The sequence below is a fragment of the Mustela nivalis genome (genome assembly GCF_964662115.1).
Source record: "Mustela nivalis genome assembly, chromosome: 1".
Classification (NCBI taxonomy): Eukaryota; Metazoa; Chordata; class Mammalia; order Carnivora; family Mustelidae; genus Mustela; species Mustela nivalis.
The window spans coordinates 11,820,614-11,839,315 of NC_139020.1; the positions used below are offsets into that span (position 1 = coordinate 11,820,614).

General features: G+C 54.1%; 1 protein-coding gene across 5 annotated transcripts; it reads left to right on the plus strand.

Annotated features, from left to right (window-relative positions):
* Positions 1-881: 881 nt before the first annotated feature.
* On the plus strand, positions 882-12,238 carry LOC309861233 (cilia- and flagella-associated protein 298). Of its 5 annotated transcripts, none has more exons than XM_082724007.1 (7): positions 882-2,036; positions 4,404-4,571; positions 6,126-6,193; positions 9,545-9,703; positions 10,720-10,851; positions 11,515-11,610; positions 11,918-12,238. In XM_082724007.1, exons 1-7 carry the CDS (start codon positions 1,898-1,900, stop codon positions 12,026-12,028), a joined length of 873 nt encoding a protein of 290 aa, XP_082580133.1. In that variant the 5' UTR covers positions 882-1,897; the 3' UTR covers positions 12,029-12,238. The 5 variants fall into 5 exon arrangements, with proteins under 5 accessions (XP_082580133.1, XP_082580134.1, XP_082580136.1 ...); XM_082724008.1 differs by having other exon boundaries at positions 4,455-4,571; XM_082724010.1 differs by lacking the exon at positions 882-2,036 and adding an exon at positions 2,191-2,211.
* The last annotated feature ends 6,464 nt before the right edge of the window (positions 12,239-18,702 follow it).

The following is an 18,702-nucleotide window of genomic DNA, read 5'->3' on the forward strand; positions in this document are numbered from 1 at the left end:
TGTTCATGCAGTGGAATACAATATAGCAGTGAAAACAAGTGAAGGCAATATTAGTAAATCTAATGAAGTTAGAATAAAAAATTAGTAAATCATTATGGAACCAATGGCAAGTTATCAAATAACACACTATGAACCATTTATATAAAACTTATTATATAAAACTCTGTTCTTTAGTGAGCCATACATATGTTGATGGTAGAAAAATAGCCAATGGGAATGAGAAACTCAGGGTAGTATTTACCTGTAGAGAAGGGGAAGAAGAGAATGGAATCAGAGAGCGATATGTAGGAACTTTAACTGTATCTTTAATGTATTAGGGCTTTTAAAAAACTTTTTTCAATACACTAAAAATGTGTTCTTTTCTTCCCTGGCTGCCTGGTATCTAGCAGCACTCATGAACGACCTATTAATTATCTAGCCCTCAGCAGTCATCACTAATGGATTGCTTCATTAGATACAAATGGTCCAAGATACCCGTCACCCTAGAAATGCAACAATACCTAAAATATTGAGAGGAAAGTTGCCAAACGGCACAAAAGCACACAAATCTCACGTTTTGTCTGAAAATTCAGAACCCAGTTCCGTGGTGGCAAGACGAGATTTTGGAACAATTTATGACCGACCACCAGAAACACACTGAGAAAAAGCTACACCCCAAATTGTGAGACATGGCCTCTATGAGCAGAAAAAAACAAAAACAAGAAACCACCGACAGGACTATAATAAAAGAATAAAGTTTAGCAGGACTACAAAGGCAAAAATCAGTGCTGACAAAGATTAAAGGTACTTCAAGGGCTTGATCTGTGGAAATTTGGCAGATCTTCTACCAAATGATCAACAAACTACATATTTAAACAAAAGTGGATGGCCAGTACATGAGTTTTGCACACTTTTAATATTAAAAATTATACCCAGAGACCCTGAAATACAGGAGTCTGTGGATAAATGGTTCTCGCAAGGCACCATCGGCCAAGCCTGAAGCAGTCGCTGGCTCCATGAATACAGAGTGTATTCAGGATAAACGAGGGATGAACTTCTGGCCAGCAGGGAGGGAAGAAACAGCGCCTGCTCAGTAAGCATCTGCTGGGCGGTGGGTCGCTGGATAGTTTGGGGACAGTCGCTCCGGCGGCAGCCGCTTGAGCCTCCCCGGATACCGACTCCGAATCGGCCCGCACACGGCGCCGCGGCCGCTCTCGCCCGCCCCGCGACGCTCAGACCCAGCACCCCGCGCGCACCGCCCGGAACTTCTGCAGACCGGAAACAGCGGGCAGGACTTCCGGAAGTGGTGACCGCGGGCGGCGGAAACCCCGCGGAGACTCGGAGCGGCCGTGGGCTCCTGCTGCGCGGCTCCGGTTCTGGACCTGCCCACCACCCCACCCAGTCCCGACCTAGCAGCCTCCTCCCACCACCCATCTCCTCGGGTGGAACCCCGGGCCCCGGCGAGTCGCGGGGCGTTTGCGCCCCCCTCCGGCGGCTTGGCTTCTGTGGGGGCGGTTGCCCAGACAACAGGCACTTCCGGGGGCGGGGCTCGGCTAGTCCCCACCCCCTTTGCCCTCCCCCCTCCGCTGCGGGGTGCCGGCCTGGACCGCGGCCCTCTCCCACTGCGTGGATCGTTGCCCCGCAGCACCTGCTTCCGGGAACACATTGCCTGGACTCGCGCACTGCGGCTTAACCACCTTACGCTTCCGACTGGAGCCGGAGGCCCGTGTGTTTCTTTGTTGCTCCTGGCAACAGCCACTTCCGGGAGCGAGTGCCCTCCCCACCCCGGTCCCGGTACCGCTGGAGCCCGAGCCGCGAGTTCCGTCTCCTAGCAGCGGTTCGTGCGCGGTCGCCGCTCGCCTGCGGCTTAAGGCCTCCCGGGCCTCCTCGCCGCCTCGGCGGGGTCTCCGCGGCCGCCATGGTTCTTCTGCACGTGAAACGGGGCGACGAGAGCCAGTTCCTGCTCCAGGCGCCGGGGAGCACGGAGCTGGAGGAGCTCACGGTGCGGGTGGCCCGGGTCTACAACGCGCGGCTCAAGGTGCAGCGCGTCTGCTCAGGTGAGGCCCGGCGGCGCGCGAGTCTGCGGCCCGGACCGTGGAGCCCGAGCCGGGGCGGGCCGGGGCGGGCCGGGGCGGGCCCGGGCGGGGAGGAGGCGCGGGTCCTCTGCCCTGGGGACGTGCGTCGGGAGCCGCGAGCCTTGCTCCGGCCGGCTGGCCTGGGGGTGCGGGGCAGGTCTGCTACGTTGTGCTTAGACGTGCGGCCGGCGCGCTTGGAGGGGGGACGCCGGGGTCCCCCGGAGGTGCCTGAAGAGCCAGCGGGGCGGGCGCAGACGCCGGCACCCGGCGGGCGGGCGGGCGGGCGGGGCCGGGGGCCGGGCGTGAAATAGGCCCGGAGAGGGGATGACCCGCGGGCGCGCCACGCCGGGCCGCCGAGCAGGTGCGGCGCGGTGGTGCGGCGGGAGGGGCGGGACGGCCCCGGCCCTTTTCAGAAGGGAATTCGGGGGAGCCTGGGTGTCTCGGTTCAGCGTCCCACTGGATCTCAGCTCGGGTCTTGATCTCAGGGTTGTGAGTTCAAGCCCCGCATTTGGGCTCCGCATGGGGCGTGGAGCCTACTTTAAAATAACTGAAAGGTGAATTCATTTCAAGGGGGTAAGCACCTGGCTTAACGACGGGGCCCCGGGCGTGGGAAGACCGGCTGAGGGTCTTGCCCTTCCTGCCCTTCGCCAGGAAACAAGAGCCTTCTCCTCGTATTACGGCGTTTGGTCGCTTTTGTCAACGATCGTTGCGGGGCTTGAACTCACAACCCTGAGATCAAGATCCGAGCTTGAACTCACAACCCTGAGATCGAGAGCGGCGCTGTCCGGGGGCTTTTTGCCGGGAGGGACGTGTTCCCTATTTGTGTGTCCAGCAAGGCACCCACTAGCGGAACACGACCCAGGATCTGTGTTTCTAATTACATATATATTTCTTAAAATATTTATTTATCTGAGAGAGAGAGAGAGCGTGCATGAGCAGGGGGCGGGGCAAAGGGAGAGGGAGAAGCAGACTCCCCGCTGAGCAGGGAGCTCCTGGGATCACGACCTGAGCTGAAGGCAGAGGCCCAACCGACCCAGCCACCCTGGCGCCCCTAATTGAATTTCATTTTAATTTAAATATAAAGAGTCAAGTGCAGCTAGTAGCTACCACGTTAGGACGAGAGTTACTCCAGATGTGGTCCAGAATGTTACTGAGTGTCTCTGTAACTATATGATGTGATTTTTGTGCCATGGAGAACTCCTTAAGGCTTATGGTTTCTACCTTTGTGAGATAGACATAAAGTTCCTTAGTAAAATTTATTGATTTTAAAACAAGGTCAATATTACTTTTTTTTTTTTTTTTAATTAAAGCACTTGGGGAGAAATGGGACTCCCAGTTTCATTTTCTATAATAAAATTACCAGTTGAAAACGTGGTGCCAGATGTTAATAGTCATGTCAGTGACTCATTCGTGTGTTCTCCAGCCCCCACTGAACTGGTCCAGGCAGGCCCAGGTGCTATGCTTTCAGGAGACAGGGATGACTGAGACCAGCCCCTGCCCCCAGATATTTTGAGTCTGGTGGGGGGAGAGGCAGCAAAGACCCCATGAAGTTACAGCCTTTGTTTTGTAGTATCGTGCTATTACAGGCCGTCTAGTGTCTTCCTACAGTGCTATGGGAAGACCTAGATCTGTGTACTTTTCTAGAGGAAGGAAGGAAGGGCAAGCAATTTTGCAAGGCTAAAATGTGGCTTATTCAGAGTAAATATATGTGGGATAGGAAATATATAAAGCCCTGCTTTTGAGTAGGGACATGATACTAGAAAACCAGTCTCTTTCCATCTCTGTCCCTTTGGAAGGGTGTGCATTGCCTCACTTCCTCCCCACTGATCGGTTACCTAAATTATTTATGAAGCGGGTATTTAAGAACGCAAGGCCATGAAAGCCTCAGATGCTAGACCTAGCTGTGCATGAGGGAAGATGAGGATGTTGCTTCTCTGACCTACCTCACAAGGTGAAATTAAATAATCCATGTGAGCACATTTGGAAATTGTAATGCTCCCTGTGGATATGTGTTCAGAGTATCAGTGAATTTGAATTTGTGCCTCCTGAGGGCCAGGAAGTACAACACAGCCGAGGGTCAGAGCAGGGAAGTCCAGCGCTGCTGCCGGTGACCACAGTGAGCCCCTAAATTCTCCGTGCTGCTGTTAACGTAGGGCATGTCTGTGATCATTTGTCAAAGGTCAAGGGCAGGCCTGGCACAAAGCAAGTGACTTCTAAGTGTTCGGTGAATAAAATGGGGACCCAACGGGCAAGATCCCTAAGCCCTAGGGAGCTTACATTTCACTGTGGGTAGAAAGTGTTGTAATGGTGATCGTGATACATGTTGTCTAACTCTCTCTTATTTTGAAGAAATGGAAGAATTAGCAGAACATGGCATATTTCTCCCTCCCAATATGCAAGGACTGACCGACGACCAGATTGAAGAACTGAAGTTGAGGGACGAGTGGGGCGAGAAGTGTGTACCCAGCGGGGGCTCAGTATTTAAAAAGGATGATATTGGCCGAAGGAACGGGCAAGGTAATCCAGCTTGTATCTTCTGTGTGCATGCCTGAGTACAGCAGCAAGTGTGTAAGAGGCCCTTTCTGTGAAAACACAGGCCTCAGCTTTCTGGACAAACCGATGAAATGCTGCATTGTACACCTCAGTCCTTGCGGCAGATCCGGAGTGAGCTGGGCAGCGAGTGGACGGATGCATCGGCTGCTGATTCTGCCTCCAGTGCTGCTGCTCTTAAATCTGGGAGCTGAACCACCTGAAGCTGCCGTATTTGTGGGTAACAGATGGTGACTATTGGCAGTTTCATGTGGTTCAGCCTCATGATTTGCAGGGGAATCTTTGCAAAGCATCGAAGGTTCTGTTCTGCTATGGTTTGCAGGTACTGAGATTCCGTGAGAAAGAAGGAAGTCCGTGTCGGTCCACGGGTCTCTGTTCTCATGGAGGGCATGCCTCTCCGCGGCGTAGAGCAGAGCCCGCAGCTCAGAGCATGTCAGAGCATTCGAAAGTGTCCCCCTGTAGCGAAGGCACAATCGGGTGGAATTGCAAGGAGAAAAGATGCTGCCCCGCTCTGGGAGCTGGTCTCTTTGAACTTGCAGGAAAAGCTCCACTTAAAAGACTCTAATTAAACAAACACCTAAGTATCACTGTGCCCCTGAAACACTGTTAGGGGCCAAAGAAATACAAAAGTGTCCCTACGAGGACTTTTTTTTTTTTAAAGATTTTATTTATTTATTTGACAGAGATGACAGGCAGAGAGGCAGGCAGAGAGAGAGAGAAGGAAGCAGGCTCCCCTCTGAGCAGAGAGCCGGATGCGGGGCTCGATCCCAGGACCCTGGGATCATGACCTGAGCTGAAAGCAGAGGCTTTAACCCACTGAGCCACCCAGGCGCCCCTCCCTACGAGGACTTTACAGGCTCAAAAAAATTTTGTAAAAAAATACTGAAGATAATGGGAATTTTTAGTATTATCTCCATTGAGTTTTAGCCTGGAAAATGGCTGACTGTCTTCTACATCTTTTCGTACATAGACTCCGTGTTAGTTTGGAGAGATTCTTTGCTTTTTAAAAGGAACTACACCAATGAGAAAAATAATAGTATCTCATAAGAACCGGTTCATGGTTCATGATTGGTCTTTCAACCGGCCTTGTCTTAAATTAGCCCTTTCTGTTCTAACACAGCTTTATGCATCTAGCATTTTCTTTTCTTTTCTTTTTTTTTTTTTGAGAGAGAGAGAGGAGGAGGCAGGCTCCCTGCTGCGCAGAGAGCCCCATGTGGGGCTCGATCCCAGGACCCTGAGATCATGACCGGATCCGAAGGCAGAGGCTTAACCCACTGAGCCACCCAGATGCCCCTAGCATTTTCATCGTCTAATCTCTACTTTTCTCCATTAAGAAATTAAGCTGTGAGAGAGTCTTCCGTGCCTTCTCCCAGCCAGCTCTCCGGCGCCCCTGGCCCAAGTTCCGTGCGGGTCCTTCTCTCGTCTCCCAGCTCCCCGACTCAGCCAGGGAGGGGTTAGCCCGTGGGAGAACAGTTTTAAAGATGGCCATCTCTCTCCCTCTTCCCTGTTTTATTTTCATAGCTCCGAATGAGAAAATGAAGCAAGTTTTAAAGAAGACTGTAGAAGAGGCCAAAGCGATAATATCGAAGGTTAGCTTTGGAAATGCTGCCCTAAAGCCTGTTGTTTGGAATACCAGCTCCACGTCTGGCTTCCAGAGTTCTCGGCGGACGGGCCTTTTCATCTTTGTTAGCCTCCCAGAGTCCAGGGAGAGCAGCAGGCTGGGGGGGGCCCCCTCGCTTTTCCTTGCCGTAAAGGTGACAGTGTCCTCCTGGCTTGCACTGGGCAGACGGCAGACGCCGAGTGCAGGGCGGCGTGTGTAGGACAGCCGGGAGCCGGCGCACAGCCGGGAGCCGGCGCCTGCGGGATGCTTCCGGAGCTTAGCAAAGAGAAACAGAAGCGCTGTGGCCCTGCCTTAGCTCTCTGGATGTTTGATTGCCCTAGTACGTGCGGATAGGAGTTACTTTTCTGTGGATCCTGGTGACAATACAAAAACTTGCCTGGACGGAGAAGCCGACGTCCTCCTGTTGGCAGGAGGAGGAGGATTCAGGCTGTTGGAAGAGTTGGTTTTTCGGTCAGTTGTGCTGTTCACGCATTGGCAGCTCCCATCCTTGCACACACACACACACACACTCCCGCCCCCTGCCCCCCGCCCAGGCCTTTACAGATGAAGTTCACAGTTTGGGGGGTCGGGGTTTGAGACCCTGGGCAAAACCGCCGCTTCTGAACCCGTGTCCCAGATTCTGCAAGCTCTAAACTCATCTTTTTTTTTTTTTTTTTTTTTTTTTAAGATTTTATTTATTTATTTGACAGACAGAGATCACAAGTAGGCAGAGAGGCAGGCAGAGAGAGAGGAGGAAGCAGGCTCCCCGCTGAGCAGAGAGTCCGATGTGGACCCTGGGATCCTGACCTGAGCCTAAGGCAGAGGCTTTAACCCACTGAGCCACCCAGGTGCCCCTGACTCATGCTTTTTAAGTGTTTCAGGAAAGACTACCTTCTGTGCCTGTCGATACAGCCAAGGCTCTGTGAAGTCTTACAGGGAAGGCTTTGGTTCAGTCCCACGTTTGGAAAATGCATTTGACCCCAGAATTTTTTTTTTCTAAGTATTGCTAATGATAATAACGATTAACACGTCGTCAAACTAGCACCGATCAGGACGAGTTAGGAAAACAGTCTCCTGGGCCCGGTCCTGCACCCTTCCCTCCCCACATGGTGTTCTGGGCGGTTTTTCCCCCCTCTTCCCTCTGCCTGTGCATGAGTTTGTGTAGTTCTCTCCCGGCATAGCGAGAGCGTCCGCCGCCTTCCGGGCCCCTGCTGCAGCGACGGGCCCCAGTTGCAGAGGCCCCGAGCAGCAGCCCAACTTCTCGCCCAGGGCCCTCTCCACGCCGCCGCCAGACCTGCAGTGCACGGCACTGTCTCGCACCAGGCCCTGCCCTGTGGGGGCAGTTAGCCCTGTGGGTCCGCACACCACGGGGCCGCGGGGGAGGGTTCGAGTCCCGTGGCAGGAGGTTGGTCACATGGAGGTTGCTCTGTCCCCTTCCATGTGCCCTGGCCAGGGTTCACCGCCCTTGGCCTTTGGAGGAGCTTTTACAGAAAAGGACTCTGGCACCCCGCCAGTTAGCATTGGTGGCGCGGGTGACACGCTCCCAGCAGAAGCCTTCCCTCCCGGGACCCCCCGTATCTGAGCGCTCCCCTCACCGTTCCTCCGGCGCGTGTCTCTCACAGGAAGGCCTGATGTGTTTAACGGAGATGTGGGTCAGGAAGCAGTCCGTGAGCCCCGGAGTCGGTGAGGCAGGACTGTCCCCTCCGTTTCACAGAGGAGAGCCTAGCTTTGGAGAGTTTCAGTGCGGCGCCCAGCGGACGGTCCTCCTGCCTCCCTCGGGCCACACGTCCCACCTGCCCTCCTCACCCCTCTCTGGGGCCGGGGCGTCCACGCCACAGGACGCTGGATTTTCTCAGAAGCAAGGATCTTCCATCTTACTCCTCTCCCACTCGGTGACAGTGTAACGCGCTCACCCAGAACGGTCCCAGCTCAGATGTGAGCTGCGATGTGTCCTGCCCTGCCCCTTGGCCCCTGCCCTGCCATGGGGTCCCCCGAACCCAACTTTCCTCACCACCTCACCCCCTTGGGCCACGGCGGCTCTCCATGGGCAGCAGGCCCCGGGCTCTGAGGCTCCAAATGGCCCGTGTCCTGTCCCCGCTCCCTCTCCGTGGGCAGCTTCGCTTCCTGCCTGGCAGAGACTCGGGGCTGTGGGGCAGGAGCCCTCACTTCTCTGTTTTCTTTTCCTCCCTCGTCCTTCCCCGCAGACTCCCATCCCCCGAGCTCTCGCATTTCTGCTCTTACCCCACTGCGCCTTGTCTGGATCCCCCTTCTGGAAACCCAAGACGGGGGAGGTGCCCAGTCTCTCCCCTCCCGTGGGCTGCGTCCACGCTGCTGCTGCCCTCGGGCCTCTTTCCTTCCCCGGACATCAGTTCTCCGCAGCTTCACCCGCTCGGCACGTCGGCCTTTCCCTCCCAGGAACCTTCCCGAAGCCGAGGTGCTCTGGGTTTCTCAGGACCCCGCTTGTTTCCTTCCCCCACAGCGGACGTCTACCCCGAATTTCTTGAGCATGAATGATGAGATGTCTGGCCACATGATTTAACTCCTCTCCGGCCCCGGCCTCGCCCTGGGGGTGATGGTGGGAGTGGGCTCTGGAAGTGCCAACCCTGTAATCCCAGTTTGGTCTCCCTGGGGTGGCCAGCCCCTCCCCGGACACGGACACGAGGTCCCACGTGGGTCACCTCGTCAGCATAAACTCGGGTGCAGTCCAGAGGGGCTCATGAATAACAACAGACATTCCTACCGCTCAGGAAATTCCTGGGGATTTTGAAGTGCTGTGCCAGGACCAGGACAAGCAGATGTATTCCTCCGTGTATCACTCCTCCCCCCGCGCTCCTCCCTGTTTCCGGCTCCACCCTGTCACCCACCCACCGGGCCGCCTCCCACCCCACCCCAGGTGTTTTCTGATCCCTGTGGTGGGTGCTGCCCAGTGTCCTCAGCCCCGCTCATGGTCTGCCTGCTGTGGGGGGGGAGCCATGCACAGACGCCCCAGGAGTAGACAGTGGCTTTGGTAGCAAGTGCTGTTTGAGTCCTTTTTTTTTTTTTTAAAGATTTTATTTATTTATTTATTTGACAGAGATCAAAAGCAGGCAGAGAGGCAGGTGGAGAGAGAGAGGGGGAAACAGGCTCCCTGCCCTGCAGAGAGCCTGATTTGGGGCTCGATCCCAGGACCTTGGGATCATGACCTGAGCCGAAGGCAGAGGCTTTAACCCACTGAGCCACCCAGGCGCCCCAGTTTGGGTCCTTTCTGTTGCTCTGGCAGCAGCTGGCGAGAGTCTTGTACGAGAGCCCAGAATGGATTAGCCCCGTTGTAAATAGTGATGCCTGTCCTTGGCCTTTTCAGAAACAGGTGGAAGCTGGAGTCTGCGTTACCCTGGAGATGGTGAAAGACGCCTTGGACCAGCTTCGAGGGGCCGTGATGATTGTTTATCCCATGGGGCTGCCGCCCTACGATCCCATCCGGATGGAGTTTGAAAATAAGGAAGATTTGTCTGGAACCCAGGTATGCAGCTCTGGGCATTCTTTAAGGTGGGTCACGTCGGATTTGACCCTCCGCCTCTGGACCTAGCATTTTGCTCCATGCGTGGGCTGGCCCTGTGCTTCCCGAGCTTCAGGGCAGAGTCCTGAGCTGAGAGAGGGACCCCAGAGTAGCGCTCCCGGGGGAGAGCAGGCGGGACAGGTGTGAGGCTGCCCGTCAGGAGCAAATGAAAACCTTTCGTTTTCTTTGGCCACTGGGAAGCCAGAAACCCAGTTTGTCCCTGTTTCTACCCAAAATGTATTCGTCCCTTTGCATGGCATTTTGCGTTCTAGCCTTACCTTTTGCTTCATGTTATTTTCTTGCCTTTATGTTCCATTTTCCCTTGCTTTTCTCCCTGATTCCTTACGCTGTTGGGCAGCGTGTGTGGCTCTGAGCCGTCTTCAGCAGGTGGGCTGTGCGGAAGCAGACACACAGCCTCATTACGCCTGTACGTAAACCCCAGCAGGATTCCAGTGCTCTTTGCCGGCAGGGTCCTGCAGTTCCATCTGGGAAGGACCTTCTAGAGAAGGTGCAGAGGAGATCAGGCGCTCTCTGCTTCCCCAAAGCAAGAAGTCAGCTGAGTCGGGGCATTAATTAAAACTATCAGGGAAGGCATTCAAGTTAGCCAGGCTGGAGCGCCTGGCTGACGTGTTGGTTAGTGTCCGACTCTTGATTTTGGCACAGGTCAGGATCCTCAGTGTCCTGAGATCGAGCCCCAGCTCAGGATCCACATGGGGCCTGCTTGGGATTCTCTCTCCCTCCTGCTTTCTCTCTTTGATTCTTAAAAAAAAAAAATGAGCAAGGTCTTTGACTTGTTGGAGGGTTTGGTTTCCTCCTGTTGGGGGGAGAGGAGTTGGGGAGATGGAGGGTGGCCCCACACGGAACCTGCCCCACGCTGCTGGGGGGGCGTGGGCACCTGCCAGGTTCCGCGCACCGGGGTGGGATCACACACCGGGGGCCGCGTCCCAGCAGACTTAGAGCTGGTTTGACCGTGGCCGCAGGCAGGACTGAGTGTCATCGAAGAATCAGAGGCGCAACTGTGGTGGGCAGCCAAGGAGCTGAGGAGAACAAAGACGCTTTCTGACTACGTGGGCAAGAACGAAAAAACCAAAATCATCGTCAAGATTCAGCAAGTAAGTACTTTGGCTTTAACATGTCTCGAGTTTTTGTTAATTATTTTCCAACCGATAAAAATTTAGAGTAAACCTGACCTAACATCCTTGCTGCCAGTACTTTAATGCCAGTGGTCCAGGCTTAAAGGAAAACTGTCCCCTTTATGCACCAGCAAAACCTGGGAGAGAAAGTGGACTGATTGCCACCATCTGGAGTTTATTCTGGGGGGAGGGTGGATATGCCATGTTGATTTCAACTTTAGAAATGGGCTACAAGTAACTAAAAATGTTTATTGAAATGAAAAATACAGCCTAGAGCACAGATCTCAAGTTTTCCAAGTACTGCTACTCTAAACAAGGAGGATGTGTCCGAGGCCTGTACGGGTGTGGGTAGTGTAGAGCTGTGTGTCCGTAAGGTGCTCGGGTCGTGTGCTCTGTCACAGCCATTTCTCTGTGATTTGGGGGAGCAGTGTCCCTCCCCTGCCCCACTGGACCTGCAGTGGCTGACGGGGGAATGGCCATGACAGATGGCACTGCCCGGCCTCTGGTCTCGGGTCCCCCTGGGGGCCCCAGGTGAGGGGCTGCTGGAGTCCAGGCCTTCCTGTGGTGATCAAAATGGGTCACCTGCGTAGCTGTGGGCAAAGGAGGCTGTCATCCACAGTCTGCTCCTCCCGCGTCTTTCAGAGGGGACAAGGCGCTCCAGCCCGGGAACCAGTGATCAGCAGTGAGGAGCAGAAACAGCTGATGCTGTACTATCACAGAAGACAAGAGGAGCTCAAGGTAGCGGGTCCACGGAAGGTTTTCCGCAGAGCTGGGTCAGGGGTGTTCACCCCCTGGCCCCCAAGTGCTCAGGGCAGTTCTGGGGGGTGGCGAGCTCTGTAGGATGTGGGGAGGGGGTCTTGCTGGAGCTCCCGCCTCTCCTGGGCCACGGGGACCCTGTGGGGCATCCACCTGCATCCTCCTCTGGAAGCATCCTCCTGGGGAGGCGGGGAGTGGGAGTTTGGACACGGGTTCTTTCTTCGGTCTGTTGATGTTGCAAAAACACTTTCCAGGAATGCCTTCCTGAGTAAAACATGTTTGTTTCCAGAAATTGGAAGAAAACGATGATGACTCCTGCTTAAATTCTCCGTGGGCAGATAACACCGCTTTGAAGAGACATTTCCACGGAGTAAAAGACATCAAGTGGAGGCCAAGATGAAGTTCGCCCGCCACCAGTGCTGTCGGAAGTACTAGCTCGCCTTTCAGTACACAAATCATACAAATTTAAAAGAATAATAGTAATATAGGGGTGCCTGCAGCCTTCTGTGAAAGATGTTGAATTTCTAGTTTTCCTAGTTTTTCTTTCCGTTTGAATGTTTAAAAGAAAAATTATTCAGGGTCTTAGAACTTAATAAATACATCCTCAGAAGAATCGGCCTAAATTATTTCTATTTCAAAACAGTATTTAGTATCTGAAATTTTTCTTTGACTGAGCACTAACGATGGAATGAATGACAGACATTTGTTTCTTCCGAATTTCTTTGTTTTCTATTCTCACGGGGGCTGAGGTCCAGAGGGAACAGAAGTGCCCCTGCTCCCGGGGAGCCCTGCGTGCGCCGCGCAGCTTGGCCGCTAGAGGCCGCTCGAGGCCGCCCCGCGGGGGACCGCAGCCCCCACGCACCCGTCCCTCCCCCGCGTCGGTCGGTGACCGCCCGCCCGCCTCCAGGTAAAGTCCGCCTCCTCAGCCGACGCCTGCCTGGCCTTGCTTTCTGGGCGTGCAGGCCACACCCGTGCTGGAAGCCGGCTCGCAAGCCCGTCTAGCCTGGCAGGGGAACCAGTCCTGTCATTTCTGGGCTCTTCCTGGAAACGAATGCAGGCGCTGGTCGCACACGGTTGTCCCCTGTGGGCTCAGCCTGCAGCTCTCCGGGTGCTCGGCTGCCCCCAGGCTGACGACGGCGTCGGGCACGGGGGCCACCGGCCATCCTGACCGGTCTTCTAGGACAGCTTGGGTTTGAAACCTCGCCCCCTCACCCCCACAGACCCTGGCACCTGAGCCCCGCTCCTCTCGCGGACTGCCTGGGCAGCCAGAGTGGCCTAGAAATCCTGGCCTGCCTGGCTGTTGGTCTGTGCAGTGCGGTCCCCCGCGCTGGAGGACCTGCGGCGAGCCGGCCTGACGTAGAGCCGAGTGAGGGGGGCTCGCCCTCACTGTAGCTCTTCCCCCTGTAGCCGCGATGGGGGAACTCTGGCGGCAAGCGGGGTGTGTGTGTGTGTGTGTGCGCGCGTGTGTGTCTACCCGCCGAGGGGCAGGCTTCCCGGGGCGCAGGGCCCGCCTCTGCCCCCTCTGCCCACCTCCAGCAGCAAGATTAGCCAAGACGCTGCCCTCCCCCTGGGGAGGATTCCATCCGTGACAGAGACCTGCCTCTCCAGTGCAGAAAGGACCTCGAACATTGCACGCAGATTCTCCCAAAACCTTCAGCCTCCTCTCCTTCCCACCATCTCCAGTTTCACGGAGCTGCTGCCCACCCCCTCCCGCCCCCAGCAGGCTCCCCGGCTTCCTGCTGTTCCCGAGAGCTGTCTGCAGCACCCCGCCCCCCCACACCACCAGAGCTGTCTGCAGCACCCCCCCCACACACCACCAGAGCTGTCTGCAGCACCCCCCCCCCACACCACCAGAGCTGTCTGCAGCACCCCCCCCCCACACCACCGCAAGTCTGGAGGGCGCCTTACACTTCTGCTTGATTGACAGGTTTTGTAAAATCAAATCTGCATCTAATTTCCTTTTGGATTATAATTTTAAACGTTTCCATGAAGAGTGTTTGTGCTTGATGTGAAGTTTGCAATAAGATCCCATGATTTTATTTGAGGCGCGTCCTGCCTTTGACGATGTATAGTTTCTGTGCGTCGCATCCGAGCCAGACTTGCAAACAATGTTATCAGCCACACTGTCACAGAAGGTCTTTTTAAGAACAACTGTTTCTGTTTCCTTCGGAACTCTTATGGGCATAAATGCTTTGGTAGCCACGAGAATTACTCTGTGGCTTTCCATAATCCAAAGTTAGGAGCCAGAGGGTCGCTCACTTTTAGGTATAGAAATCACCAGATTTGGGACAACTGGGTGGCTCAGTCGGTTAAGCATCTGCCTTTGGCTGGGGTCATGATCCCGGGGTCCTGGGCTCCAGCCCCACACTGGGCTCCCTGCACAGCAGAGAGCCTGCTTCTCCTTCTCCCTCTGCTGCTCTCCCTGCTTGTTGTCCCTCTCTTTCTCTGTCGAATAAATAATTTAAAAAATAAAATCTTAGAAAAATCACTAGATTTCTACGTCACACTCCACCTCTGTACTCACGTAAAAAGAACAATCCTCTGCCCTTTCGGCTTCAGGACCCCCAGGCTTTCTCTGCTCCAAGCTGCCCCTTCGCAGCCGCCCCTGAGGAAAGGGGGCTGGCAGTCACTGGTGCCCGCGCTTGTGCCCACTGTGGCTGTGGCTGCACTCCCTGCATGTCTCCCACTGAGGAGGCTGGTGGGGGTCTGAGGCAGCGACCTGAGTCATCCTTGGTCACATCGCTCGTGAGGGTGGAGCCAAGGGGCCATCCCCGGACTTGCTCAGGAATCCGTTCATCGCCAAGGCACCTGGGCCCATGGGAGGTTACAGACCAGCCTATGAACATGATCTTGCTGCTACCTTCTTGTTCTTTTAACCCATCTTTGGATCGCTATCAAAAGGAGACGAAATGTCTATTGTCTGTGCGGCGCTAGTCTGGGCCCGTAGTTTTGTTCTTTCACGGAACCTGTGTTCTCACGTGGTTATTTCATGGAGACCAGGAATGCTAGTAATAAAATTTGACACCACCTAAAACCCTTTGGACTAGCAAACTGAAACCCCGGGCAGTATTTCTGTCACCGGATTACCTCGTTCCTTGGCAACTGCCCCGCAAAGAATGTGCCATTAAGCCTGAAATGAACAGCCACGAGCTTGGAGCGCCGCGGCGCCGCCCACCGTGGAACTCTCCTGGGAAGCCTCAGACACCACCCCACCCTGCTCTGACCGCCACGAGACCTGGAGTCACCCCTCCTTGCTGCGGAACGCCCTCCTGGCCCACGTTCAAGGAGAGAGACGGTGGGACTCCTGGGAGAAGTTCAGCACGAGATGTCACAGTGATGGTGGCCCGCCTTGGTGCCTACTATCTCCCAGAGGGCCACGCTAAGCGCTTTCCTCATGTTTTCTCATGTATACCTCGCAACAGCCCCGTTAGGAAGAAACTAGGATTGTTGTCGTTTCACAAATAAGGAAACCGAGGCCCAGAAAGGTTCATTTGCCCAAGATGAATCATCTGAAGCCCCACCCGCTTGCCCCAGAGTCTGCGTTGGCTCTAGAGGCAGGCGTCCATTTACACCTGATGTGGCTACTCAAGCACCGGCCAGTAAGCCTCATTGAGGTGCCCTACAGAGCGGGCACAGGGCAGCCTGCAATTATTTTCATGCCCTCGGCCAACAGCAAGGGGCCTGTGGGTCCTGAGACTGCTCTGGTTCACCTGCCGCTGAAGGGGACAGGTGCCCGAGCCCACCCCAGAGATGCTTTCAGCAAAGCAGAAGCTTGACTGCTCTCTGAAAACCACTGCCCCACACGATGAAAGGGAAAGCCTGGGGTTGTGTCCCGGCTGGAAGCCAGCGCACAGAATTCGGGTCACAGCAGCATGGACAGATTCAGAAGCCAGGGGATAAACAGAGCCCCACGGGCTGGGTCCTGGCCCATCCTTGTTTTGAACAGTTGGAATGCTATACATTCAGACCAAGAAAACAACAGTCTCGTTTGTGTTCCCGTTTCCACCACGAGGCAGGATCATCCTGAAATGCATGGGGTAAAAGCGCCAAAAAACCAACCCAAATCCCCGATCCCATAGTTGGCTGCGTTGGGTGGTGATGTTGCTCGGCGGCTGCAAACCCACAGCTGGGCCACTGTTTTCCTCTTACACCTTCCCTGAGTATGCGTGGTACAGCAGCCCACGGTCCCTAACGCGTCCTACTGTTTTCCCTTGGCTCACGGAGAGGTCCCCAGGCTCCGGGCACCCTGGCAGCCACCATCGTAAGGCTGATGAACGTGAGGACACCCCAGTGCCCGCCCTTCTGTCCCTTCATCTATAAGGTTATTCAGAAATAAGGCCAAGCTAAGTATGAGACACTGATGACAGGACTACGGTCTGATACACGCCCACGGGCCTCTTTCCCCCTCCCTGCCTGCCTGCGGCCCCCCAACGTCCACCACCCCCCACGTCCCCCCCACACAGTGGGCAGACACAATAGCGGCATTATTCTTGTGGGTTCTCATGTCTTGTTATCCCATTTGCATTGTGCTGGAATGGATCCCACAGGCTCAGAGCAACTGTGGGTTTAGCGACAAATTTGCAAAATACAGAGTACCCTCAGCTCCTTTCCCTCCAAATGCTGTGGTATGACTAAATCACTTATGTTGTAAAATAAAAGAGAGGAAGATAAAACAATCAAAGGCATTGATATGCAAAGCAAAACTGCAAACCGGAGGGCTGCTTTGAGTTTAACTACTAGACCTTCACAAAATGAACTCAGCTCACAGGAGCAGATGTCCACCTTTTCTGGCAACTTTGTCCAGGCTGGAAAACTCTGGGCGATTCTAGAGGCAATTTACATTGAACTGATGAGAGTTTCTGAGTGGGATAGCTCTTGATTTTGCCTGGAGAAGTAAATAAGATTTACATTATTGAATATAGGATATTAATAGCTTTATGCTATAGGAACGCCCCTGGCCCCTATTGGCGAACATAGGTAGAAAAGCAATGTCACGAACTGACAATTAGCAAAGCTGATTTGGCCTGTGAAAATTTCACCTAAGCTGTCTACACGGGAAGATTCGCCCTGAGCTGAGATAGAGGAGAAGGACCGGAAAGCTACCCGGCTTAAAGCATCGTGTTTGGAAAAAACAGAGCATTTCAGAGCGTGTGTATCCCTGTCCCTGCAGAAACACTTAGAAACCTAGACTGAGGTGTCAGGCATCTTTTCTTTCTTTTCAAAGTGGACTACATTTCGGGGAATGCCTCAGAATGTACTGCCACGGTTAAAATATAAATTTAAATACTAAATAAGGTTGATTTTATATAATTTATAAAATCAAAAAACACTATTAGAATGCTAACATGTTCGGGATTTGTAAAACTTTAAATTATATATATATATATATATATATATATATATATATATATTTTTTTTTTTTTTTTTTTTTTTTTTTTTAAGTAAAATCTTCAAGTAAGGCGGGGGGCCTGGCTGGCTCAGTCAATAGAACATGCGATGCTTGATCTCAGGGTTGTGAGTTCGAGCCCCACATTGGGTGTGGAGCCTACTTAAAAAATCCTCAGGTAGGGAGCATTTCTTTAAAGGAGAGGCTGCTCTTTTTCCAAAAGAAGAAAGTTATTGTCACCAAAACCCCTTCCTGGGAACCCCACATGTAGCCCAGGCTCTCGGTGCCCCCACAGCAACCTGAGAAGGTAATGTCCACGAGGCTGACAGCCAGCCTGCGGGTTTTCCCTCGGGAGCCAAAATTCAAATGTGTCTCACATACCACAGTTAACAAAGGCAGTATCGAAAAAAGTTTTTTTTAAATGATAGATGTAAATATTTGCAATGTATCATATTTTTCTTAGTTGAAGCATCGGTTACATAACACCACTTTCCAATTGTCCCCTCACTTCCCCGGCCCAAGTGAGGCCGAGACATGGCTTCTGTCTCTACTCCGGGATGTCCCTGCCCGGGGCCACACCATCCCCCGCTTGGACTGCTGCTCATCACAGTAGCAGGGCAGGAGCTTGGGAGGCAAGGCACTGTTTTAGTCGGATTTTAGTGCTCCCCCCACCCCCCAGAAGCAAGTATCGCGACACTTCCTAAAGATGATGTCAGTGAGGACACACGGAGGGACAGTGCCTTCTCTCTTCATCTGAGCGCGGCTTTGCCTTTACCCTCATGGATACAGGGAGCACTGGGCCGGGAGTCAGGGGACGGGGATGCTAATTCTTCACACGTTTGTGCCTCATGGTCAGTGACAAGGCTCTAGGGGTCAGCACCGATTGGGGGCTGGTTTTGCCTGAGGGGTGCACCTGCTTCCACACACTCTGGCTGGGCGCGGGATTTCCCGTTGCAGGATGGAGACCCTGGGCAGGCTCTGGGCCTCACGGAGGGCCAGACGTTTATGGCCCAGTGTGTGTGCCACTGTTACAGCCTGACTTGGGGCCTGTGGACTTCCTCAGAGAAGGCCACTCGCAAAGGCTTCTTGACTGGGGAGGCAGTCACACGATCCGAAGTTCGTGTCCTATTAGGAGGGGAACCATGGGCAGAGTCGGGGAAATTCTGCTCCAACACAGAGCACACCCTAAGAGATCATCGACGTTTTTAAGAGGACAAGCAGCATCATACCGAAGCCGCGCCACCCAGCACGGCTGCCAGTGTGGCACACACATTCTTCCTCTTCTGGGAGGCTTCTGCACGGTTTTGTGGGTCTCAAAAGGGCCACCGAAATTCTACCAAATAGAAGAGCAAGCAGACTTTGTACAAACCTGGCAGGTAAAGGAAAAAGGAAAAGAGAAGTGTCCCTGGGAAGCTTCTGGTGGGGCGTCTGGAGCTGGGTGTGTAGCCCCCACCCCACCCCCACCCCAGGAATGTACCTCCCAACTGCGGGATGGGGCACCCTCCCCCTGAGAAAGTCTGGGGTCCTGGAGCCCCCTTTGGACCCTGCAACGTTCAACGTGCTGCACGATAATTGTGCCTTTAGACCGTCCCTCCCTCCCGCTGAGTTCCGGTCCTGTCTTCCTAAGGCCCCTCACTGACCGCGCATCTGGGCATAGTCGCCTGTTAGACCCCACAGCCTTGCCCTCC